The sequence below is a fragment of the Papio anubis genome, chromosome 5 (genome assembly GCF_008728515.1).
Source record: "Papio anubis isolate 15944 chromosome 5, Panubis1.0, whole genome shotgun sequence".
NCBI lineage: Eukaryota > Metazoa > Chordata > Mammalia > Primates > Cercopithecidae > Papio > Papio anubis.
In genome coordinates this window covers 142,710,832-142,737,148 of record NC_044980.1, presented here as the reverse complement: position 1 = coordinate 142,737,148, position 26,317 = coordinate 142,710,832, and the positions used below count along the sequence as shown (strand labels likewise).

The following is a 26,317-nucleotide window of genomic DNA, read 5'->3' as shown; positions in this document are numbered from 1 at the left end:
ATGACAGATTAGTGGATTCTATGGGAGACTCAAGAATTTGATTTCTTATCCTTTCTCCTGGCTGATAATATGAAACTGTGGTCCCCAACTTTTTTCCTCCCTCCCCAACATTCCAAGACAACCACTACCTTTAGTAAGAGTCACTCAATAGATCAGTAATTCTAATGGAAGGTAAGAGACATTTAGAATTTGAGGCTGGGTGTAGTGGCTCACACCTATAATCCCAGCACTTTGGGAGGCCAAGACGGGAGGATTGCTTGAGCTCAGGAGTTTGAAACTAGCCTGGGCAACATGGCAAAACCCTATCTCTACCAAAAAAAAAAAAAAAAAATTAGCCAGGCATGGTAGCATGTGCCTGTAGTCCTAGCTACTCAGGAGGTTGAGGTAGAAGGATTGCTTGAGCCAGGGAGGCGGAGGTTGCAGTGAACTAAGATAGTGCCACTGCACTCCAGCCTGGGTGACAAAGTGAGACCCTGTCTCCAGAAAAAAAAAAAAAAAGTGAAAAACTCCTGCACTCTCAACCCCCATTTTGTTACCTACTTGCCTCACTGCTAATGCTGACTCTGCCAATAACCAGCCACAAATAATCTCAAGCAAAGCCAAGATTTTCTGACATGTAAAATTAAGGAGTGGTACTGGGTGGTAGAGGTCCAGTGAACCAGCCTTATGTTACCTGTGGAGTCAGGTTAGGGTTTGAATTTTGCCTCTACCCTTCATACATCCTGAACTCTCAATAAATGGTAGCTTTAATTATTGTGATTCCTACGATCCCTTACAGATATGAGATTTCATGTACTAGACTACTTTTCTAGAAATAACCAATTGTTTCATTGCTCCTTACCTGATAAACTCCAGCCATAAATGTTACAGAGCTGCCAACCATAATTGCATAGCAACTTTTGTCACATATCCTGTCTGATGTGTGATTTAATAACATGCTCCCATTTGAAACCATTCCTAAGGAAGGAGCACTATGGGCATTGTCATAGCCAGCTTTCTGTAGCTCTCGGTCAACTGTCTCACCAATCATAAGGCACAGTACTCCAAAAATGCCCACAGAGATGTGACGGGAGGTACCCAAGAGGAAATAAATGATGCTGGCAAAAAAAGATGTGTACAGACCATAGACAGGTTCTTGGCCAGCCAGCAGGGAATAAGCAATGGACTGGGGCACCAATAATATGCCCACAATCAAGCCCGACATCACATCCCCTAAAATGTTTTTCTTTAGGTCGTATTTTGGGAGCCACTGCAAAATAGGAAGGAAACCTAAAATCGTATTTTTGGCTTTGGCTGGACTGCACTGGCAATTCTTCTGCAGCTTTTTAATAACAAACTCCTTGAAGTTTGTATCTGATTTCTCTTGACACTCAATAAGGATCCTATGATAAGGTCTGCATTGATCATTGGTCTCAAATTGCTTGAAGTCAGTACTTGATTCCCTTTGAAGCTCCAAATGGATGCCAGATGGAGAACTGTCATTTCCTTCAGTTGAGTCTCTGGGTGAAAGGTCATGTTGCTCTTTACTTTCCGAAGACATTTCTGGAGATAGATGGTTCAGCTTCCTACACCAGAGAAAATGCCAGTGTAAATACCAGTGTTCATCAATAAAGTAATTCTCAGTGCTCACATATACTAACAATTCTACTTGTCATTGCATGAGAGTTAAGAGGAATTCCATTTTGGAATAGGTATCTTATGTCCCTTTTCTTTAATTGAGCCTCATTTGTCTTGGTTAGGGGAAAAAAAAAAGACCAGAACCAGACCATAAATAGCCAAGTCAAAGCAAATAACTGGCTGGGTACAGGACTTCCCAAGAGTATAAACCATTAAGGATTCTTCTCCATATATGCCTGACTCCCCCTGACAGTTTTTCCTCCGCAAAAGATGTAACGGCAGCCTGTCTCCTTTCCATACATATGCTACCAGTGGTCTTCTTCCCAGGTTTTTCACCTCTCAGGCAGGCTGCAAAATAGGATCTGGTCTTAACCCCTACCTTAACCTTAACCCCAACCCCGACCTACCAGTCCCTGAAGCAAGGAAGATGGTCCTTTTTTATCTTTTGGTCCCTTTTTAAACAACCTGCTAAATGTTGAAAATAAATAGAATAAAAAGTAGTTTGCAAGGTAAAGATAAATGTTTTTGGCAATAAAAAGAAACTAAGGCAGAATGCATTTGCATCTTTGAACAGTACTCCCTTGCTTGGTAGGAAAGAGGAGAGAAGTCGATATGAGGGTGCTGAATGTAAAGGGCATGAATAGGGTCGATGGGCCAAGTGTCTCATACATGCTGTAGAAGGTTTTGGTCTATTCCACTATGCTCTAGTACGGAGTCATCTGCCCTGTGGGCAGGGCCCACATTCATGCAAGATTCACTTTACTATTCTAAGTACACACTCTGAGACACAGGTTGAATAGAGAAATAATGTTGCCCTGCACTTCCACTGGGAGGCAATACAGGTGATCCTCCATCTCTGTGTCCTAGACTATAAAACTAATGCCATAAGATCTACCACTAGGAACTATAGGAAAACAAGGGAGGTAAGAATAGCCAAAAAGAGAGAAAGGACAACAACAAATAATAAGTCTAATAACCAGAGTAAGAGAAGAAAATGAACCAGGCTCTCAAAGGAGTAGAGCATAAATTGTTTACCAACTACTTCATGAATTAGTGCCTTTACATACGCTGTTTACTTAGCTTAGAATGGCCATCTACCTCTTTGCCTGTCATGATCCTAATAATTTTTTTAAAACCCAGTTACAATGCTACCTTTTCCGAAAGCACTAACCCATCTCCCCTAGCCCAAATGAAATACTACACCCTCTGTGTCCCATAGCATGTTGCACCTCCATCATAGTACTAACCACACTCTTGTATTAGTGAAGTAGGAATCTCTCTAGCTCCTGGAGGAAAGACATGTTGTTCATCAGTGTAATCTGAATGTAATGCAGTAACACTGAGATAGCAGGCTTACAAAACATTTGAATGAATGAATGAACAAATGAACAAACATTTGTGACTGTGGCCAGGTAGAGACAATTCTTTTTTTTTTGAGATAGAGTTTCACTCTGTCGCCCAGGCTGGAGTGCAGTGGTGCTATCTTGGCTCACTGCCACCTCTGCCTCCTGGGTTCAAGCAATTCTCCTATCTCAGCATCCTGAGTAGCTGGGATTACAGGTACAAGCCACCACCTCCGGCTAATTTTTGCATTTTTAGTAGAGACAGGGTTTCACCATATTGGTCAGGCTAGTCTCAAACTCCTAACCTCAGGTGATCCACCGCCTCAGCCTCCCAAAGTGCTGGGAATACAGGCACGAGCCACTGTGCCCAGCCGAGACAATATATTTTAGATGAAGGACTCAGGAAGTTTCTTGTTTTGGAACTGACAGAAAAATGGGCCCTTGTGAGGTTCTATAAACCTAATGTCACAAACTGCCAAAATCCAGGACCTATGACTTATTCAAGAACACAAGATATGTAAAAGTAACCCATATTCATTTTGTTTAGGTTTAACAAGAGTAAATATTTTAATGGTCTTCTGAAGTAGATAAGGAAAGAAAGAATAGACTTAGGTGACCACTGGCCCTGAGAAAATCAATCAGGTTGATGGACACACCCAGCAGCTCTTTGCTCCACAATGCAACTTTGCTCTGTGACTCTCCTGTCATTTCCTGCTTTCTTGAGCTAGCTTGAGTGCACCAATGTCCTGTTTTGGAGAGCTCTTGGTGATTTCTGGGTCAAAAGGTTTTTACAAACTTAAGATATGCAAAAGACACATAAGAAAAAACTAATGGAATCCAAACCTTGCCCTATATGGCTGCTATCTGGGAAGAATATAGATAAAAATTATTACTAGAAAGTGAAACAAAGAAATGGAAACTGTAAGAAAAAAATCAAACAAGGAATGCTAAAAGTGAAAAACACAGTAACAGAGATGATGAATACCTCTGATAGGATCATTAGTAGACCTGAAAGCCAAAGAAAGAATCAATGAACTCAAAGACAGGTAAGTAGAAATTACCTAAACTAAAACGCAGAAACAGTTTAAATAACAAAACAAAACAAAACAAAAAACCCCCAATATCAACAATGTAACATAACATCCAAGAGCTGTGGGACACATCAAAGTATCAAACATTATGCATAATTAGAATACCAAAAGAGAGAGAATGGGCAGAAGAAATATTTCAAGATACAATGGCCAAGAAATTTCCAAAATTAATGAGAGACATCAAAATATAGATCCAAGTCTGAGGTCAGGAAGTCGACACCAGCCTGACCAACATGGTGAAACCCGGCCTCCACTAAAAATAGAAAATTAGTCCACCGTGGTGGCACACGCCTGTAATCCCAGCTACTCGGGAGGCTGAAACAGGAGAATCATTGGAACCCAGGAACTGGAGGTTGCAGTGAGCCAAGATCATGCCATTGCACTCCAGTCTGGGCAGCAAGAGGAAAACTCCTTAAGAAAAAAAAAAGAAAAGAAAAGAAAAAAAAAAGGCCGGGTGTGGTGGCTCACGCCTGTAATCCCAACACTTTTGGAGGCCGAGGCAGGCGGATCACAAGGTCAAGAGATCAAGACCTTCCTGGCCAACATTGTGAAACCCTGTCTCTACTAAACAAATACAAAAATGAGCTGGGCATGGTGGCGTGTGCCTGTAGTCCCAGCTACTCGGGAGGCTGAGGCCGGAGAATTGCTTGAACCAGGGAGGCAGAGGTTGCAGTGAGCCAAGATCGCACCACTGCACTCTAGCATGGCAACAAAGCAAGACTCCGTCTCAAAAAAAAAAAAAAAAAAGTATATATATATATATATATGTATGTGTATATATATATAATATATAATAAATAGAATATATAATCTATCTCCAAGAATCTCAGAGAATTCCAAGAAAAGTAAATACAAAAACAAAAAGAAAACAAAAACCCTCACCTACACATATGACATTCAAGCTGCTGAAAACAAAGATAAAGAGAAAATCCTGAAGACAAAGAAAAAACATACATTACTTATACAGAAACAAAAATAAGAATTATAGCAGACTTCTTATTGGAAATCATGGAGGCCAGAACATGATGGAGTGGTATCTTTATATCACAGAAATATGTATCTTTTTTAGAAATAGGGTCTTACCCTGTCGCCCAGGCTGAAGTATAGTGGCATGCAATTATGGCTCACTGTGGCCTCGAACTCCTGGGCTCAAGTGATTGTCCCACCTCAGCCTCCTGAGTAGTGAAGATTACAGGTGTGCACCACCACGCCTGGCTAATTTTTAAACTTTTTTTGTGGAGACATGGTCTTGCTACTAAGCTCCCCAGGCTGGTCCCCAAACTCTTAGCCTCAAGTGATCCTCCCACCCTGACCTCCCAAAGTGCTAGGATTACAGGTGTGAGCCACCCCATCTGACCCCAGAAATACAACTTTTAACACAGAATTCTTTACCTAGAAAAAATATTTTAAAAGATAAGAGGCCAGGCTGATGGTGTGTGCCTGTGGTCCCAGCTACTTGAGAGGCTGAGATAGGAGGACTGCTTGAGCCTAAGAGGTTGAGGCTGCAATGAGCCATGGTCACACCACTGCACTTTAGCCTGGGTGACAGAGAGAGACTCTGTCATATGAAATAAAATAAAATAAAATAAAATATGAAAAAGAAATAAAAACTTTATCAGATAAACACTGAGAGGATTTAAGGCCAGCCGACCAGCACCATATATATGTGGGCGGAAGGGGAGAGAGAAAGGAGGGGAGACAGGGAGAGAGACAGAGAGGGAGTGGGAAAGAGAAGAGGAGAGAGGGAGAAAGAGAGAAACAGACAGAGAGAGAGACAGTTTCAGGAAAGTTCTTCAGCCAAAAAGAATACACCAATCAGAAATTCAGTTCTACATAACAAAGTCCAGGAAATGGAACAAATGAAGATAAGGTAAAATTCATTTTTTCAATTAAAAAATTTTTAATGGCTCTAAAAGATAACCATTTAAACCAAAAAATGGGAATGTACTTTACAACATATGCAAAATAAATGTGTGACAACAATCACACAGAATGAGAGGGGGAATTGGGAATTTTAAAGTTTTTAAAAAATTTTCTGATTATTATTTTTTAAATAGAGATGAGGTCTCATTATATTGCCCAGGCTGGTCTCAAACTCCTGGGCTCACGTGATCCTCCTACGTTGGTCTCCCAAACTGCTGGGATTACAGACATGAGCCACCATGCCCAGCAAACTATAAAGTCTTACACTAGATATGAAATGGTATCTTATTTGAACATAGGCTCTGATTAAAGATGTACATTTAAACCTAAGAGTAACCACTACATTTTTTAAAAAGGTATAAATAATAATAGTGGAGATAAAATAGAATCATAAAAAACTCTCAACTCAAAAGAAAGTAGAAAAGGAAGATAAAACAAAAAAAACCAGATGGAACAAATGGAAAATAGCTAGTAAGATGGTAGAGTTTAATCCAAACATATCATATTAAATACGAATGGTCTAAACATGCTAATTAAAAGTGGAGACTGTCAGATAGGATTAAAAAATAAGACCCAAGTATATGCTGTCTACTTGAAACCCACTTTAAATATAAAGACATACATAGGTTAAAAGTGAAAGGACTGGCTCAATTTAGTAATTTATTCAGCTTATAAATGACAGAGCAAGGTAATAAATATGCATATTTTGGGATCCCAAGAATAGATCCTTTTTTAATATGGTACTATTCCTACCACCTATCTAATTAGCTTCTCTAATTTCAGATATTTCTGAACACCTTAAAATTCAGCTACTCTACACATTCCGGTTTCACCTAGGTGCTAAGCAATGTGATCCAGTAATAATATCGACAATCTTGATCCCAACACTCTGTCTCTCTACATTCATGGCCATGGTCCCTTCCCATCTCTAGCTCTTAGAAACTTACGTATTCACTCAGAAACAGTCCAACAAGTAGAACTAATTCAGCCACCAGTCTGCACCCACAAAGTTCCATAATCATGCTTTGTTTTACCTCTGTATGTATGCTACAAACTCACTGCTAAATAAAACTAGAAGCTGCTGACTACTATGATTATGGCATCTAAGCAGGGGAGAAATCTGAAAGAGTTTAAGAATAGTTTGTTTAGACAGTTTTTAAGGGAGGAATGTATCTTAACCTGGGCTCTGAAGTCTAGATCAGGTTTGAAAGGATGAGAGAAGACTTGGAATATGGGTGAGGGAGAAGAAAACACAAACAGCAATAGTTCTAATGTTGGAGGAATAGAATCAGAAATGAGAATGTTATGTTTAAAATGGAGAATGGGGAAGCGTCCAAGATGGCCGAATAGGAACAGCTCCAGTCTACAGCTCCCAGCTTGAGCGACGCAGAAGACGGGTGATTTCTGTATTTCCAACTGAGCTTTGAAGAGGGTAGTGGTTCTCCCAGCATGGAGTCTGAGATCTGAGAACAGACAGACTGCCTCCTCAAGTGGGTCTCTGACCCCCAAGTAGCCCAACTGGGGGGCACCTCACAGTAGTGGCTGACTGACACCTCACATGGCCGGGTGCCCCTTTGAGACGAAGCTTCCAGAGGAACGATTAGGCAGCAACATTTGCTGTTCTGCAATATTTGCTGTTCTGCAGCCTCTGCTGGTGACACCCAGGCAAACAGGGTCTTGAGTGACCTCCAGCAAACTTCAACAGACCTGCAGCTGAGGGTCCTGAATGTTAGAAGGAAAACTAACAAACAGAAAGGACATCCACACCAAAACCCCATCTGTACGTCACCATCATCAAAGACCAAAGGTAGATAAAACCACAAAGATGGGGAGAAACTAGAGCAGAAAAGCTGAAAATTCTAAAAATCAGAGCACCTCTTCTCCTCCAAAGGAATGCAGCTCCTCGCCAGCAACACAGCAAAGATGGACGGAGAATGACTTTGATGAGTTGAGAGAAGAAAGCTTCAGACGATCAAACTTCTGCGAACTAAAGGAGGATGTTCAAACCCATCGCAAAGAAGCTAAAAACCTTGAAGAAAGATTAGACGAATGGCTAACTAGAATAACCAGTGTAGAGAAGTCCTTAAATGACCTGATAGAGATGAAAACCATGGCACAAGAACTACGTGACGCATGCACAAGCTTCAGTAGCCAATTGGATCAACTGGAAGAAAAGGTATCAGTGACTGAAGATCAAATGAGTGAAATGAAGCAAGAAGAGAAGTTTAGAGAAAAAAGAGTAAAAAGAAATGAACAAAGCCTCCAAGAAATATGTGAAAAGACCAAATCTACGTCTGATTGGTGTACCTGAAAGTGACGGGGAGAATGGAACCAAGTTGGAAAACACTTGGCAGGATATTATCCAGGAGAACTTCCCCAACCTAGCAAGGCAGACCAACATTCAAATTCAGGAAATACAGAGAACGCCACAAAGATACTCCTCAAGAAGAGCAATTCCAAGACACTTGATTGTCAGATTCACCAAAGTTGAAATGAAGGAAAAAATGTTAAGGGCAGCCAGAGAGAATGGTCGGGTTACCCACAAAGGGAAGCCCATCAGACTAACAGCGGATCTCTTGGCAGAAATGCTACAAGCCAGAAGACAGTGGGGGGCAATATTCAACATTCTTAAAGAAAAGAATTTTCAACCCAGAATTTCATATCCAGCCAAACTAAGCTTCATCAGTGAAGGAGAAATAAAATCCTTTACAGACAAGCAAATGCTGAGAGATTGTGTCACCACCAGACCTACCTTACAAGAGCTCCTGAAGGAAGCACTAAACATGGAAAGGAACAACCGGTACCAGCCACTGCAAAAACATGCCAAATTGTAAAGACCATCGATACTAGGAAGAAACTGCATCAACTAACGAGCAAAATAACCAGCTAACATCATAATGATAGGATCAAGTTCACACATAACAATATTAACCTTAAATGTAAATGGGCTAAATGTTCCAATTAAAAGACACAGACTGGCAAATTGGATAAACAGTCAAGACCCATCAGCGTGCTGTATTCAGGAGACCCATCTCACATGCAGAGACACACATAGGCTCAAAACAAAAGGATGGAGGAAGATCTACCAAGCAAGTGGAAAACAAACAAACAAAAAAGGCAGGGGTTGCCATCCTAGTCTCTGGTAAAACAGACTTTAAACCAACAAAGATCAAAAGAGTTAAAGAAGGCCATTACATAATGGTAAAGGGATCAATTCAACAAGAAGAGCTAACTATCCTAAATATATATGCACCTAATACAGGAGCAACCAGATTCATAAAGCAAATCCTTAGAGACCTACAAAAAGACTTAGATTCCCACACAATAATAATGGGAGAACTTAACACCCCACTGTCAACATTAGACAGATCAAAGAGATAGAAAGTTAACAAGGATATCCAGGAATTCAACTCAGCTCTGCACCAGGCGGACCTAATAGACTCTACAGAACTCTCCACCCCAAAGCAACAGAATATACATTCTTCTCAGCACCACATCGCACTTATTCCAAAATTGACCACATAGTTGGAAGTAAAGCACTCCTCAGCAAATGTAAAAGAACAGAAATTATAACAAACTGTCTCTCAGACCACAGTGCAATCAAACTAGAACTCAGGATTAAGAAACTCACTCAAAACCGCTCAACTACATGGAAAACTGAACAACCTGCTTCTGAATGACTACTGGGTACATAACGAAATGAAGGCAGAAATAAAGATGTTCTTTGAAACCAATGAGAACAAAGACATAACATACCAGAATCTCTGGGACACATTTAAAGCAGTGTGTAGAGGGAAATTTATAGCACTAAATGCCCACTATAGAAAGCAGGAAAGATCTAAAACTGACACCCTAACATCACAATTAAAAGAACTGAAGAAGCAAGAGCAAACACATTCAAAAGCCAGCAGAAGGCAAGAAATAACTAAGATCAGAGCAGAACTGAAGGAGATAGAGACACAAAAAACCCTTCAAAAAAATCAATGAATCCAGGAGCTGGTTTCTTGAAAAGATCAACAAAATTGATAGACTGCTAGCAAGACTAATAAAGAAGAAAAGAGAGAAGAATCAAATAGACGCAATAAAAAACGATAAAGGGGTTATCACCACTGATCCCACAGAAATACAAACTACCATCAGAGAATACTATAAACACCACTACACAAATAAACTAGAAAATCTAGAAGAAATGGATAAATTCCTGGACACATACACCCTCCCAAGACTAAAACAGGAAGAGGTTGAATCCCTAAATAGACCAATAACAGGCTCTGAAATTGAGGCAATAATTAATAGCCTACCAACCAAAAAACTCCAGGACCAGAAAGATTCACAGCCGAATTCTACCAGAGATACAAGGAGTTGGTACCATTCCTTCTGAAACTATTCCAATCAATAGAAAAAGACGGAATCCTCCCTAACTCATTTTATGAGGCCAACATCATCCTGATACCAAAGCCTGGCAGAGACACAACAAAAAAAGAGAATTTTAGACGAATATCCCTGATGAACATCGATACAAAAATCCTCAATAAAATACTGCCAAACCGAACCCAGCAGCACATCAAAAAGCTTATCCACCATGATCAAGTGGGCTTCAGCCCTGGGATGCAAGGCTGGTTCAACATACACAAATCAATAAACGTAATCCATCATATAAACAGAACCAAAGACAAAACCCACATGATTATCTCAATAGATGCAGAAAAGGCCTTTGACAAAATTCAACAGCCCTTCACGCTAAAAACTATCAATAAATTAGGTATTGATGGGACGTATCTCAAAATAATAAGAGCTATTTATGACAAACCCACAGCCAATATCATACTGAATGGGCAAAAACTGGAAGCATTCCCTTTGAAAACTGGCACAAGACAGGGATGCCCTCTCTCACTACTCCTATTCAACACAGTGTTGGAAGTTCTGGCCAGGGCAATCAGGCAGGAGAAAGAAATAAAGGGTATTCAATTAGGAAAAGAAGAAGTCAAATTGTCCCTGTTTGCAGATGACATGATTGTATATTTAGAAAACCCCATCATCTCAGCTTAAAATCTCCTTAAGCTAATAAGCAACCTCAGCAAAGTCTCAGGATACAAAATCAATGTGCAAAAATCACAAGCATTCCCATACACCAATAACAGACAAACAGAGAGCCAATCATGAGTGAACTCCCATTCACAACTGCTTCAAAGAGAATAAAATACCTAGGAATTCAACTTACAAGGGATGTGAAGGACCGCTTCAAGGAGAACTACAAACCACTGCTCAACGAAATAAAAGAGGACACAAACAAATGGAAGAACATTCCATGCTCATGGCTAGGAAGAATCAATATCGTGAAAATGCCCATACTGCCCAAGGTAATTTATAGATTCAATGCCATCCCCATCAAGCTATCAATGATTTTCTTCAAAGAATTGGAAAAAACTACTTTAAAGTTCATATGGAACCAAAAAAGAGCCCACACTGCCAAGACAATCCTAAGCCAAAAGAACCAAAGCTGGAGGCATCATGCTACCTGACTTCAAACTATATTACAAAGCTATAGTAACCAAAACAGCATGATACTGGTACCAAAACAGAGATATAGACCAATGGAACTGAACAGAGCCCTCAGAAATAACACCACACATCTACAACCATTTGATCTTTGACAAACCTGACAAAAACAAGAAATGGGGAAAGGATTCCCTATTTAATAAATGGTGCTGGGAAAACTGGCTAGCCATGTGTAGAAAGCTGAAACTGAATCCCTTCCTTATACCCTTATACAAAAATTAATTCAAGATGGATTAAAGACTTAAATGTTAGACCTAAAACCATAAAAACCCTAGAAGAAAACCTAGGCAATACCATTCAGAACACAGGCATGGGCAATGACTTCATGACTAAAACACCAAAAGCAATGGCAACAAAAGCCAAAATTGAGAAATGGGATCTAATTAAACTAAAGAGCTTCTGCACAGCAAAAGAAACTACCAGCAGAGTGAACAGGCAACCTACAGAATGGGAGAAAAGTTTTGCAATCTACCCATCTGACAAAGGGCTAATACCCAGAACCTACAAAGAATGCAAACAAATTTACAAGAAAAAATCAAACAACCCCATCAAAAAGTGGGCAAAGGATATGAACAGACACTTCTCAAAAGAAGACATTTATGCAGCCAACAGACACATGAAAAAATGCTCATCATCACTGGCATCAGAAAAATGCAAATCAAAACCACAATGAGATACCATCTCACACCAGTTAGAATGGCGATCATTAAAAAGTCAGGCAACACAACAGGTGCTGGAGAGGATGTGGAGAAATAGGAACACTTTTACACTGTTGGTGGGACTGTAAACTAGTTCAACCATTGTGGAAGACAGTGTGGCAATTCTCAAGGATCTAGAACTAGAAATACCATTTGACCCAACCATCCCATTACTGGGTATATACCCAAAGAATTATAAATCATGCTGCTATAAAGACACATGCTCACGTATGTTTATTGCAGCACTATTCACAATAGCAAAGACTTGGAACCAATTCAAATGCCCACCAATGATAGACTGGATTAAGAAAATGTGGCACATATACACCATGGAATACTATGCAGCCATAAAAAGGATGAGTTCATGTCCTTTGTAGGGACATGGATGAAACTGGAAACCATCATTCTTAGCAAACTATTGCAAGGACAGAAAACCAAACACCGTATGTTCTCACTCACAGTTGGGAATTGAACAATGAGAACACTGGGACACAGGAAGGGGAACATCACACACCAGGGCCTGTCATGGGCTGGTGGGATGGGGGAGGGATAGCATTAGGAGATATACCTAATGTAAAACGAGTTAATGGGTGCAGCACACCAACATGGCACATGAATACATATGTAACAAACCTGCACATTGTGCACATGTACCCTAGAACTTAAATTAAAAAACAAACAAATAAACAAAAAAAAAAAAAACAGAGAACGGTTATGGGGGATTAGAAGGAATAGTGGCCAAACGCATCTGAGGGGGATTCTGAGGTTTCATGCCGGGTTACGTTAGACTTAAACTGCATGAAATACATAGGCCCTGAAAGTTTTTGAGAAAGTCACTTACTTTTTTTTTTTTTTTTTTTGAGACGGAGTCTCGCTTGTCCCCCAGGTTGGTGTAGTGGCTGGAATCGCCTACTGTAAGCTCCGCCTCCTGGTTCACGCATTCTCCTGCCTCAGCCTCCTGGAGTAGCTGTGACTACAGGCATCCGGCCCCACTCCGCCTCGGCTAGTTTTTTTGTATTTTTGCACCCAGCCACAGGATGGTCTTGATCTCCTGACCTCGTGATCCGCCCATCTCGGCCTCCCAAAGTGCTGGGATTACAGGCTTGAGCCACCGCGCCCAGCCGAAAGTCACTTACTCTATCACTCATTTGGCAAGTAATTATATATCTTCTGGTCTGATGTTATATTATTTCATTCTCTTTGCACTAAAGCAATTAGTATTTTACCTTTTGTCTTTTACGGATAAAAAATAGTTGAAAGTGGTTTTAGACAAACAAAACTAGGCCAGGCACAGTGGCTCACACCTGTAATCCCAGCACTTCAGGAGGCTGAGATAGGTAGATTGCTTGAGGCCAGGAGTTCGAGATCGGCCTGAGCAACATGATGAAAACCCGTCTCTACTGAAAATAGAAAAGTCAGCCAGGCGTGGTGGCGCATGCCTGTAATCCCAGCTACTCAGGAGGCTGAGGCAGGAGAATCGCTTGAACCTAGGAGGTGGAGGCTGAAGTGAGCTAAGATCACGCCACTACACTCCAGCCTGGGTGACAGAATGAGACCCTGTCTCAGAAAAAAAAAAGAAAAAGAAAACTAAACTATAAACAGGTATAACTAAGACAGACTCTCCATGTATATAGTACCATCTGATCCTCTAACTCACTGTTGTCAGACAAGTCCAGGGAAGATCACAGCACTATGAAGGCCCAGGGAGGCCAAGGAGGAGCAAAGCCTTCTGTATTCCTCTCCATTTCATTCACTGATGCCTACAACCAGGATGGCACAGGTTACTTTCCAGGCCCTTGCCCTAGACTAAGAAATTAATACTGTGAGAGGACTGATCCTTTGGAGGAAAAGGATCCATGGGAGGAAAAGATAAGATGACTACTCATCAGAGGAAAACTCAGATCCATCTGTGTTAAATGGGCCTGCAACCCATACTTACTGCATGAATGTTCTCAAGTGTCAACAAGCCTTCTTCGGCTGGATTGGCTAACTTTTCTATGTAAGCTCCTAGAGGCTGGGTACTGGTCTTCATTAAATTATAACATATTTTAAGCTCCTACTATACGCTAACCACTGTGCTAGACACAATGCATCAGAACCTAGACCCCAAACCTAGGTGTCAATCTTTATTTCCCCTATGCCATACTCTCATATATAATCCATCAGTAAGTCCTGCCTGCCGTGCCTTGAATAATATATCTATCCTCTCCCCACTGCCCAAACTATTTGTAATCCAATCACATCTCACTACTGTCCTACCATCCTCTCTTACGTGGAATATTCTAAGAGCCTACAAGATCTGAACACTGCCTCCCTTTTTGCCCTTATTTCCTACTGGCTTTTTTGCAGCTGCTGGAACATACCAAGTTGATTCCATTATTAGGGTCACTGTACTTGCTTAAGTTGTCTTTGCCTAGAATAATCATTTCCCAGATCTATACAGGTATGTTCTCATCCTTCAGGTCTCAGCTTTTATTTTTCTTTTTTAGTGACAGGATCTCACTCTGTCACTCAGGCTAGAGCGTGGTGGCATGGTCATAGCTCACTACAGCCTCGAACTCCTAGGCCCAAGCAATCCTCCCACCTCAGCCTCCCAAGTAGCTAGGGCTACAGGGACACACCATGATACCTGGCTAATTTATTTTATGTCTTTGTAGAGACATGGTCTTTCTACGTTTCCCAGGCTGGTCTCGAACTCCTGGTCTCAATCAGTTCTTCCACTTCTGCCTCCCAAAGTGCTGGGATGACAGGTGTGAGCCACCATGCCTGGCCTCAGTTTATATGTCAGCTCCTCACAGAAACCCTCCTTGACCATCCCAACCAGATAAAATAACACCTCCTTCCCAGCATCCTCTATATCCTTACCTGGCTTTATTTTCTTCATAGCACTTCAGACTTCTGAATTTATATTATTTACAAGCAAAACTATTACAGTCTTTCTCGTACTTATTATGTTTCCATTATCAAGAACAATGCTTAGCACATATAGTAGAGGTTCAGTAAATCCTTGCTAAAATGAATAAGAACCCAATTTCTACCCACAATCAGTGGATTCAGACAGAGTTGAAACCGTAGTCTAGGTACCATAACAGAAAGGTTTAGAGTATTCTGAGAGTAGAGAATAGGCTGCAGGCCAGTGTGAAGTAGGCAGCTGCAACGTTAATAAAAAGGGAAAAGATAACTCAGTCAAGTCAAAGATCACAGTATAGTTCAAGACCCAGGAAAAAGTCACACCAGGTTCCAGGGGCGAAGTTGTAGGAGATAAGGCTGGAGTCAAAGATTAGTTTTTACATAATCCCAAGAAGTCACGAGTTCATCCTTTAAGCTACAGTTACCAAAGGCCTAACCTCCAAGACAGGATAGGGCAGGAGGTTTGCCATTTCAGTGGTACAATTAGATAAGAAGTGGTGCTTAAACGACATACACAGACAAATCTAAGATGAATTCTGAGGGACCACACAAAAGGAAGGATGATATATAGGAAGATGGAGAAGAAAATGGAAAGATAGGAAGCAGCAAAAATCTGACTTTGGGTTTTTTAGATTTGAGATTTCTGTAATATGTCCAGATGGTGTGTCCAGCAGGCAATTAGAAATGTGGTTCTCAAGTACAGGAGAGAAGCCAAAATTGGAAAAATAAATAGGGTGGAGGGAAAGGTATACAGTATCTCATTCTCGTCTGAATTCCATTTATATGTTCAATAAATGTTTGTTGAATATGTGCTTTATCTTCCTAACTAGATTAAAATTATTCAAGATGTTCTCCACTTTTTGTATACTATCGTAATACCTAGCATAGAATTAGGCACATACAGGAAGTATCTAATAAATCATTTTTGATGGAAAGATTGGTTTTTATTTTAAAAAGTTATTTTAACGAAAAATTCTCCAAGAAGAATTAGCTTTGATTTTTGTTGGACAAAATTTTGATTTTTGTTTCTTTAAAAGACAACTGACGCTGGGCGCAGTGGCTCACACCTGTAATCCCAGCACTTCGGGAGGCCAAGGTGGGTGAATTGCTTGAGGTCAGGCGTTCGAGACCAGCCTGGGCAACATGGCAAAACCCTGTCTCTACCAAAAATGCAAAAATTAGCTGGGTGTGGTGGTGCGCACATGCACACCTGTAATCCCAGCTACTCAGGAAGCTGAGGCACAAAGAATTGCTTGAACCCAGGAGGTGGAGGTTGCAGTGAGCCAAGATTGTGCCACTGCACTCCAGCCTGGGCAACAGAGCGAGAGTCCGTCTCAAAAAAGGACAATTAAGGCCAGGCACGATGGCTCACACCTGTAATCCCAGCACTTTGGGAGGCAGGCAGGCGGATCGAGATCCAGGAGATCAAGACCATCCTGGCTAACCGCGATGAAACCCGTCTCTACTAAAAATACAAAAAAAAAAAAAAAAAAAGTGCTTGGTGAGTGGTGGGCGCCTGTAGTCCCAGCTGCTGGAGCTGAGGCAGGAGATGGGCGTGAACCGGGCCGGAGCTTACTGATAAGCCAGTCCAGCCACTGCACTCTCAGCCTGGGTGACAGAGAACAAGATTCTGTCTCAAAAAAAAAAAAAAAAAAAAAAAAGACAGTTGATACATTGCTGGTAGAAATGTAAAATGGTGTTAAGACTGTGAAACACAGTTTGGTGGTTCCTCAAAAAGTTAAACACAGCACTGCTATATGACCTAGCAATTCCGCTTATACTCAAAGGACTAAAAACTGCAACTCAAACAGATAGTTATATACTAATGTTCATAACAACACTATTTACAATAGTCAAAAGGTGAAAACAATCCAAGTGTCCATCAACAGATGAACAGATAAAGCATGGTATAACCATCAAATGGAATATTATTTGACTATTAAAAAGGAATTAAGTTCTGATACTCTTCATCTACAACACGTATGAACCTTAACACCATTATGTTAAGCAAAAGACAGACATGATGCAAACTAAAAAAAAAGAAAAGAAAAGAAAAGAAAAAAGACCTGGATCTTAAAAAAAAAAAAAAAAAAAGACACAAAAGGACAAGTATTGAATGATTCTACCTATACAAAATATCTAGAAAAGGCAAAATGGGCCAGGCAGGGTGGCTCATGCTTATAATCCCAGCACTTTGGGAGGCTGGGGAAGGAGGATTGCTTGAGTTAAGGAGGTCAAGGTTGAAGTGAGCTATGATCATGCCACTGCACTCTAGTCCAGGTGACAGAACAACAACAATACAAACACATATTATGAATAGGCATATTCATAAAGACAGAAAATAAGAGTTTACTGGGTACTGGGGGAAGTGGTGAGTTACTGGTTATAGAGTTTCAATTTCAAGTTTTGGAAATAAATAGTAGTAATGGTTACACACCATTATGCACGTACTTCATGCCACCGCATCGTACACTGTATTAATATTAGATGGAGATTTCAGGGACAAAAACTTTACAAAATGCAAACTAATCAGTCCTCAAGTTCATTTCCTGACACCTCCACCAAAAGAAATAAATTTTAAAAGTCTATACTAATTTCTAGTGACAGAAAGTAAATCAGTGGTTATTTTGGGATAGGAAGTAAGGAAGGGTAGGAGGGAGAGATTACAAAGGGGCATGAGGAGATTCTGGGGATTGATGGATATGTTCACTATCTCGATTGTGGTGACAGTATTTTATATATACAGAGAGAGTACCTTTTAAATATGTACAGTTTGTTGTATGTCAGTTACACTACAATAAAGCTATAAAAATAGCTTTTTAAAAAATAAGAATTTTTATCTGAAGGAGAAAACAGTAGCTTGAATATAACCTGTTACATAATTTTCTTTTTCTTTTCTTTAAGAGACACAGTCTCACTCTGTTGCTAAGACTGCAGTGCAGTGGCCATTGATAGGCGTGATCATAGTTCACTGCTACCTTGAACTCCTGGCCTCAAGTGATTCCCCACTTCAGCTTCCAGGTTAGCTGGTATTACGGACACATACCGCTGTACCCAACTATGTCCTTTCGTTTTCAATTGCAGTTTCTATTTTAATTCCTAAGAAATCATCACTGAATATTCCAATACTCTGGAGATGCAGCCTTGGGAAATGTATTTCTTACGTCCCCAAACACATACAACTAACTTTGGGAGGAAGTACCTAAGCAATGTTTTCTTTCTTTTTGTAATATTTTTCTAAAAACAGTTATATTTAGTCTTAAAATATGACAGCTTCATTGGATATATTTGATGACATATTAATCACATACAGGTTGAGTTTATCCAAAAATCCAAAATCCGAAATGCACCAAAATCCGAAACTTTTGAGCACCAACATGATGCTCAAAAGAAATGCTCACTGGAGCAATTTGGATTTCCAGATTAGAGATGCTCAACTAGTAAGTATAAAGCAAATATCAAAAAAAAAAAATAAAAAAATCAGAAATCGGAAATACTGCCAGTGCCAAGCATTTCAGATAAGGGATACTCAACCTGTACTGGGATTTTCCTAAGAAACCTAGGCCATTTAAAACTGAACTTCACAACCTGTTGTGAATATGGTGTGGTATGCGTGTTTGTTTATGTGTGTTTAAGTAACTGCTTTTAACACATAACACAACCTAAAACCACAGGCAGTGAGAGTCAATAGAAAAATTAACCTGTTGTCAGGAGCCCACTCCAGGCAGTCATAACCCTCTGTCCCAACCATGAGATAGTTCAAACTAAATGATCAAATCATTAAGTGGCAGTTTTCCTGAATTACAGGTCTTTAGAGCTAGACAGAGATCAAGAAATCCAACTGCCATGATTTTTTGGTAAGAAATAAGGGTTCAGCTGGGTACCAGCGGTTTACAACTATAATCTCAGCACTTAGGGAGGCCAAGGCAGGCGGATCACTTGAGTTCAGGAGTCCAAGACCAGCCTGGCCCACATGGTGAAACTCCATCTTTACTAAACATCCAAAAATTAGCCAGGCATGGTAGCACATGCCTATAATCCCTCCTACTTGGGAGGCTGAGGCACGAGAATCACTTGAACCCAGGAGACAGAGGGTGAGGTGCAGTGAGGTGAGATTGCGCCACTGCACTCTAGCCTAGGCGACAGACATGACTCTGCCTCAAAAAATAAAATAAAATAAAATAAAGGTTCAGATTAGTGAAATCGTTTGCTACTTCAAGGCAGAGATGGATCCAGAACCCAAGTATCCTGACTCCTAACCTTTTTCCTCTAATGGATTGCCTATGCCAGTCTCTATAAGTGTATATACATCAGATAATTACAGGAAAACTAGAGTCAACCTAATAACAACTTAAAGATCTCAAGTTTCTGGAAAACCTGAAGTCTTAACATTGACCTGACATTAACGTGAACAAGTCAACAACCAAAGTCTCCTCTCTTATATGGAAAAATCTCAAACTAGGCTGGTAAGAACTACAGTGTAAGAAAAATATACATATATACACATATATATATATTTCAATAAAAATAAACAAACTAGACTAGAATATGTAGTTTGGAAATAATTTTCCAGTACTTCACACAACTTTTCTTTTTTTTTTTGTTTGAGATGGAGTCCACTCTGTTCCCCAGCCTGGAGTGCCATGGTACGATCTCAGCTCACTGCAACCTCCACCTCCCAGGTTCAAGCGAGTCTCCTGACTCAGCCTCCCGAGTAGCTGGGAATACAGGCACGCACCACCACACCTGGCTAATTTTTTGTATTTTTAGTAGAGGCGGGGTTTCACCATGTTGGCCAGGCTGGTCTTCAACTCTGATCCCAAGTGATCCGCCCACCTTGGCCTCCCAAAGTGCTGGGACTACAGGCATGAGTCATCGCGCCTGGCCACACGTAGCTTGTAAGCAGGGGAATCATGACTTGAACCTATGCTGTTACTTGATTGCTTATTTTGAAGCTGTTTTTAAATCTTCAGAAAAATTGAAAAAATGATACAGGAAACACTTACACACTAACAATTCACCTATTTAGCAATTTTATAATTCATAAGATGTTAACACACTCTCTCTCCATACTTACATGGGTTTTGTTGTTGTTTCTGAACTATTTGAAAGTTGCAGGCATAGTTCAGCCTTAAACACTTTATTACATTTTTTTTATTTTTTTAAAGTTTTATTTTGAAATAACTGTAGACTTACAGAAAAGTTGCAAAAATAGTACACAGTTCCTGTATAATGGTCACTCAGTTTCCTCTAATATTGAACCTACATTTATTTTTTATTTTTTTGAGATGGGATCTCACTCTGTCACCCAGGCTGGAGTGCAGTGGCATGATCTTGGCTCACTGCAACCTCCATCTCCCAGGTTCAAGCAATCCTCCCACCTCAGCCTCCTGAGTAGCAGGGACCACAAGTGCATGCCACCTTGCCCAGCTATTTTTTTGTATTTTTTGTAGAGACACGTTTTCACCATGTTGTCCAGGCTGACTTGAACTCCTGAGCTCAAGTGATCTGCCTGCCATGGCCTCCCAAATTGCTAGCATTACAGGCGTGAGCCACGGTGCCCAGCCTGAACCTACATTTCTAAAGCACTATGCCTCTTCTTCAAAAGACGCATTCATTAGCAAGATGACGTCAACCATTTCGATATGCTCCCCAAAAACCTGCACTGGCTCCCTATCTCCTACCAAATATGGTCTAAAAACATTGGTATAAGCTTCTATGAATGAGCCTGAAACCGCCACTGTCTTGCTTCCTCCTATGCAGCCCTAATGTTCCAATCACCAGTCCATGAAAATATTAAGCAGCCTTTGCCCTCAGGGACTTTGCTCAGGTTGCCCAGCCTCAAATGACACCTTATAAATTAGTCCCTTCCTAGATACAATATATCAAAGAGAGGCCAGGCACAGTGGTTCATGTCTGTAATCCCAGTGCTTTGGGAGGCCAAGGCAGGAAGATCACTTTGAGGCCAGGAGTTTGAGGCCAGCCTGGGCAACATAGCAAGGCCTCATCTGTACCAGAAAAAAAAAAGTTAAACAAAGATATAAAATAGCAGGCCGGGTGCAGGGGCTCATGCCTGTAATCCCAGCACTTTGGGGGGCCAAGGCAGGTGGATCATCTGAGGCCAGGAGTTAGAGACCAGCCTGGCCAACATGGTGGAACCCCGTCTCTACTAAAAAATACAAAAAATTAGGCCAGGCGCGGTGACTCATGCTTGTAATCCCAGTACTTTGAGAGGTGGAGGTGGGCGGACCACAAGGTGAAGAGATTGAGATCATCCTGGCCAACATGGTGAAACCTCATCTCTACTAAAAATAGAAAAATTAGCTGCACATGGTGGCACATGCCCGTGGTCCCAGCTACTTGGGAGGCTGAGGCAGGAGAATCGCTTGAACCCGGGAGGCAGAGGTTCCAGTGAGCCAAGATTGCGCCACTGCACTCCAACCCGGAGACACAGCGAGACTCCGTCTCAACAACAACAAAAAAGAAATACAAAAAATGAGCCAGGCATGGTGTCGTGTGCCTGTAATCCCAGCTACTGGGGAGGCTGACACAGCAGAATCACTTGAACCCAGGAGGCAGAGGTTGCAGTGAGCCAAGATCGCGCCACCGCACTCCAGCCTGGGCAACAAGAGTGAAACTCTGTCTCAGTAAATAAATAAATAAATAAATAAATAAATAAATATATATATATATATGCACCACTGCCATTACTGCCATTTCCATGTCTTCCTCCTGGGCCCAGCCCTGCCTTGCACTCCTATGCCCTTTGCTTTATTTTTCTCCATAGCTCTTCTCACCATTACATACTACACATTGTTAATTGTCTTTCTCATGAGGGCAGTGACTTGCTCTGTTTTGTTCAAAGCTGTATTCTCAGTGTCTTGAACATGTCTTGCACCTTATAAATGCTTAGCTAGTATCTGTTGAGTGAATTAGAATTTAACAGCTACATGATAAGGAAAAAGGAGTTACTTTCCCCATTCTCACTTAACTCTCCAACCCCACTCTTCTGCCCCCACATGCCAAAACCAAACTTACGTCAAGAAATTACAGCTTGTCAAGCATCTGCCTGGGGGTTTATGTTCTCTAAAAGCGTGATTATCCTTCTGTCAATCATGGGGAAAAAATAAAAAAATAAAAGTGTGGGCAGGGCACAGTGGCTCATGCCTGTAATCCCAGCACTTCAGGAGGCCAAGACAGGAGGATTGCTTGAGCTTAGGAATTTGAAACCTGACTGGGCAATGTGGTGAAACACCATCTGTACAAAAACTACAACAACTAGCCAGGTATGGTAGCGTGCACCTGTGGTCCCAGCTACTCGGGAGGCTGAGGTGGAAGGATTGCTTGAACCCACAAAGTCAATGCTGCAGTGAGCCTAGATCGCGCCCCTGCACTTTTAGCCTGGATGACAAAGTGAGACCTGGTCTCCAAAACAAAAGTCAAATCAGAAATATATAAAAAGTGTAATTAATGTTTTTTTCCCCTCAAAAATTACCTCTAGCCCATAGTATGTTCATCTCTAGATCTTCCCCTAGGAGGCAGCACATTACAGTACAATAATTTTCAAATACAGAGAGCTGTTAGCTTCTTAGGACTACCCCTGCAAATCCAGGATGAGATCCAGGGCTCCGCACCCTAGATGATGCTGAACCAGTGAGCTTAGGACCACACTTGGACAATCACTGGATATATTCTGGAAGTCAAACAGATCTCTGTTCAGATCCCAGCTATACTGTTCAGCAGTTATATGGCACTGGGTAAAACTTCACTTTACTCAGCATCAATTTCTGACCTGTAAAATGGGGTAACATTACCTAACTTGCTGGTTTGTAAGGCTAACACAACTACCTACCACAGTGCCTGGCACATAGCATTTACTCAATAAACAATAGCTATTAGTCTCTGTCCCTTGCTATCTCCTGCCTTGAGATTCCTGTTTGTTTTTAAAGGGTTCATTCCTTTCCAACAGCTTTGGCCCTCCATTTCTTATTGATTCAATTTTCAAAAACAAAAAGTTCTGCTTAATTTAGTATTGCATATCATATTAGTTGTAGATTTCACATAAAGAACTGTTGGGGATAAGGAGAAAAAACAGGTTAACTAGAATGGGTGCCGGAAGGCAATTTAAGTTCTGAACGTTTCTAACTCACTGTGGTCCCCAATCTGTGCAGGGAAGGAGCCCAGCCTGATAGTCTATGAGTTTGGAGAGCTGAGTACAAGTCCTAGCTCTGCAAAAGACTTGCTGTGTAATTTTAGGCAAGGCTCTGGGCCCTCTCTGTCTTCTCAGTGTTTCCATCCATCCAGTGAAATAATTCCAACTTAGTGTATGAATCTGAAAGAACAAGTCCTGATTTTGCACTTAATCGGGTGTGTGATTTTTTTTTTTTTCTTGAGACGGAGTTTCGCTCTTGTTGCCTAGGCTGTAGTGCAATGGCACAACGCAACCTCCGCCCCCCAGGTTCAAGCGATTCTCCTGCCTCAGCTTCCTGAGTAGCTGGGATTACAGGCATGCACCACCACGTCCGGTTAATTTTGTATTTTTAGTAGAGATGGGGGTTTCTCCATGTTGGTCAGGCTGGTCTCGAACTCCCGACCTCAGGTGATCCGCCCGCCTCGGCCTCCCAACGTGCTGGGATTACAGGCGTGAGCCACCACGCCCGGTGGGTGTGTGATTTTTAATAACCAAGATAACCAAGCCGTCTCGCCTGTCCCGGCCTGTTTCCCCACCTGTCCGAGGTGGTGGTGGCTCCTATCTCCTGGATCCCGATTCCAGATATCTAGGTTCGAGACGATCAACGACGACTGGAAAAGCAGCGGAGTGCGTGGCACCCGGCGAGATATGCGGGATGGAGGGTGGGTGGGCAGCCGCCAGCCAGAGGGGCGGGCCCGGATCACAGGGGTGCAGCGCCACTCGCCCGGCCCCGGACCACCCGGGAAATAACCAGACGCACGTCCCGCTCCACGGCGGCGACCCCTGATCTAGGATTCTACCGCGCGGGGACCCAGGCAGAATGACTCTGGCAGGGGCCCGCTGACCGCGTGGCGGCCACCACCGCTCCCTCCCTCTTCCCTAGTCCGCTTCCCTATTCTCACCTCTCGGGGCCGGGCCGCCCCACGCTACCAGGCGCCGCGGCACGCGTCTTCCACCGTTGCAGGACTGAGGTGGACACCGCGGCGCCGTCAGAGCTAGACCTGCCCGTCCCTTTCCCCGCCCATCGTTCGGACTCCTGAGGAGGCGGGGCCCGGCTGGCGGGACCTAAGGGCGCGGCGGGGACGCACCGGCGAAGAGGTGCCGGATGCGGAGCCAGTGCAAACGCCCGCGGCCGAGGCCGTCACGTAGTTATGCCGAACGAGCGACGCTACCACCAGCCAATAACTCGGCCCAGACCGGGGAGGGTGCCGCCCTCTGACTACTCTCCTCCTCGCGATTTGCTGCCCTGGACAGAAGAGCCCACACTTGCACGGATTCTTAGGGAGGTTCCGCCCCTGCCTTTGTGGCGTTGACTCCTCCGCTGAGAGAGCAAATGACCGGCCTCGGCGGCTAGCTTGTGGCCAGGGTGAAATAGCAGACGAGGTGCGGAAGCACTCTGCCCATAGTTTTGAAGGGCTCAGCGTTTGCGATCGGCCACGTCTTTATCCAGTACTTCTTGGGACCCTGTTCCCTCCCACCCGCCTTTGTAGAAGGGGAAATTGAGTCCCCGAACGGGAAAAGGTCTCCTAGAATGTTAGAGGCTCTTGTCCCGCTATAACTCATTTCCCATCAAAGATTTCAGTAACCAGAAGACTAAAATGTAAATTAAAAGGCCAGGCGCAGTGGCTCACGCTTGTAATCCCAGCACTTTGGGGGGCCGAGTAGGGAGGATCGCTTGAACCCAGGGGTAGACCAACCTGGGCAGTATAGCGGAACCTTGTCTCTATAAAAATTAAAATGTAAATTAAAATGTAATTGTAGTTTTTGCTAAAATCCTTAGTGGGTTTCATGGCATTTGTAGGTAAAATCAAACCCTCCCTATGCCCTCAAGTTACTGTGTGCTTCGGGCACTCATCTGTGCCCACCTCCCTCGCTGATTTCCACCCATACTGGCCCCCTTTGCTCGCCACGCTTGTTCTCTTTAGGGACCTAAACATTGGTTCTCGCTACCTGATTTCTTCTGGTCTCTCAGGTCTCACCCAAAACACCAGCCCTCTCCACAGCGAGGCTGTCCCTGACCACCCTGTGTAAACTAGACGGTCAGTCACATCCTTTCAGGTCGTCTTGATTTAATGATCAGCCCCGAACTGGCCACTGTTGAGTATGTATTAATTTGTTTATTCCTCACCTTGTTTGTAGCTTGCACGGGCCCACCAGATGAGGGTGAAGGAGGGCCTGTGAAGGAAGCATGATAAACTTCCTTTTCTTCCCTTTCCGGTGAATGTCTTCACAGTCATTTCTTATCTAGAGATGATCCCCAGGTTTCTGTTACCCATCAGATTCATGGTTTCCAAAAAGTCATCAGCTGTCTCGGGAATCAGAACACGAACACCTGGGTTCTACTCCTGATGCTGCCCCTTGTGGCTGAGGACAAATCATTTCACCTCAATGGACATCGATGTTTTCACCTTTCAAAGGGTAGTTAACGCCCTAGCACCCAGAGTCCTGGAGAGGGTCAGGTAAGGCAATCAGTGTAAAGTCCTTTGTTTAAGCCCTATAGATTGCACAACAAGCAGAATAACAGTTTCTAGATGTTTATCATGTGCCTGTGCAGAACTCTTCACATTCATTATATAAGTTAATCCTCACAACAGCTTTAGAGGAGGCACCATAGTATGATTCTTCTGTTTTTGGTGAGGAAATGAGACTCAGAGATGTTAGGTGACCTGCCCAACGTCCCACAGTTAATAAGTGACGGTAGCATGATTTTAACACAGTCACATCTGACTGCAAAGCCCACTCTCAACCACTATACTCCCTGTGCTATGCAAATGCAAGAATCCACTCCCATCCTTGCAGGTAAAATTTATTTATTTATTTATTTATTTATTTATTTATTTATTTATTTATTCATTCATTCATTCATTCATTTATGTATTTGTTTTCTTGTCTATTTTTGGAAGCCAGGATCCTGCATATAACAGACACCAATAAAGATTGGCCAAATTTGACCAGGCGTGGTGGCTCATGCCTGCAAGCCACTTG

General features: G+C 42.2%; 1 protein-coding gene across 2 annotated transcripts in view; it reads right to left on the bottom strand.

The window, feature by feature from the left end:
- SLC26A2 (solute carrier family 26 member 2) overlaps positions 1 to 26,104 on the bottom strand; it is a 34,514-nt gene extending 8,410 nt beyond the window's left edge. The window contains exons 1-2 of one of the 2 annotated variants that reach the window (XM_009209373.4): positions 25,461 to 26,104; positions 842 to 1,565 (exon numbers count right to left, since the gene is read on the bottom strand). In XM_009209373.4, the coding sequence (XP_009207637.2) occupies positions 842 to 1,565; positions 25,461 to 25,522 (786 nt within the window). In that variant the 5' untranslated portion in view covers positions 25,523 to 26,104. Of the gene's footprint in view, positions 1 to 841; positions 1,566 to 24,234; positions 24,706 to 25,460 lie in introns of those variants that run through there. The other variant, XM_003900357.5, reaches the window with a different exon arrangement.
- Positions 26,105 to 26,317: the final 213 nt, after the last annotated feature.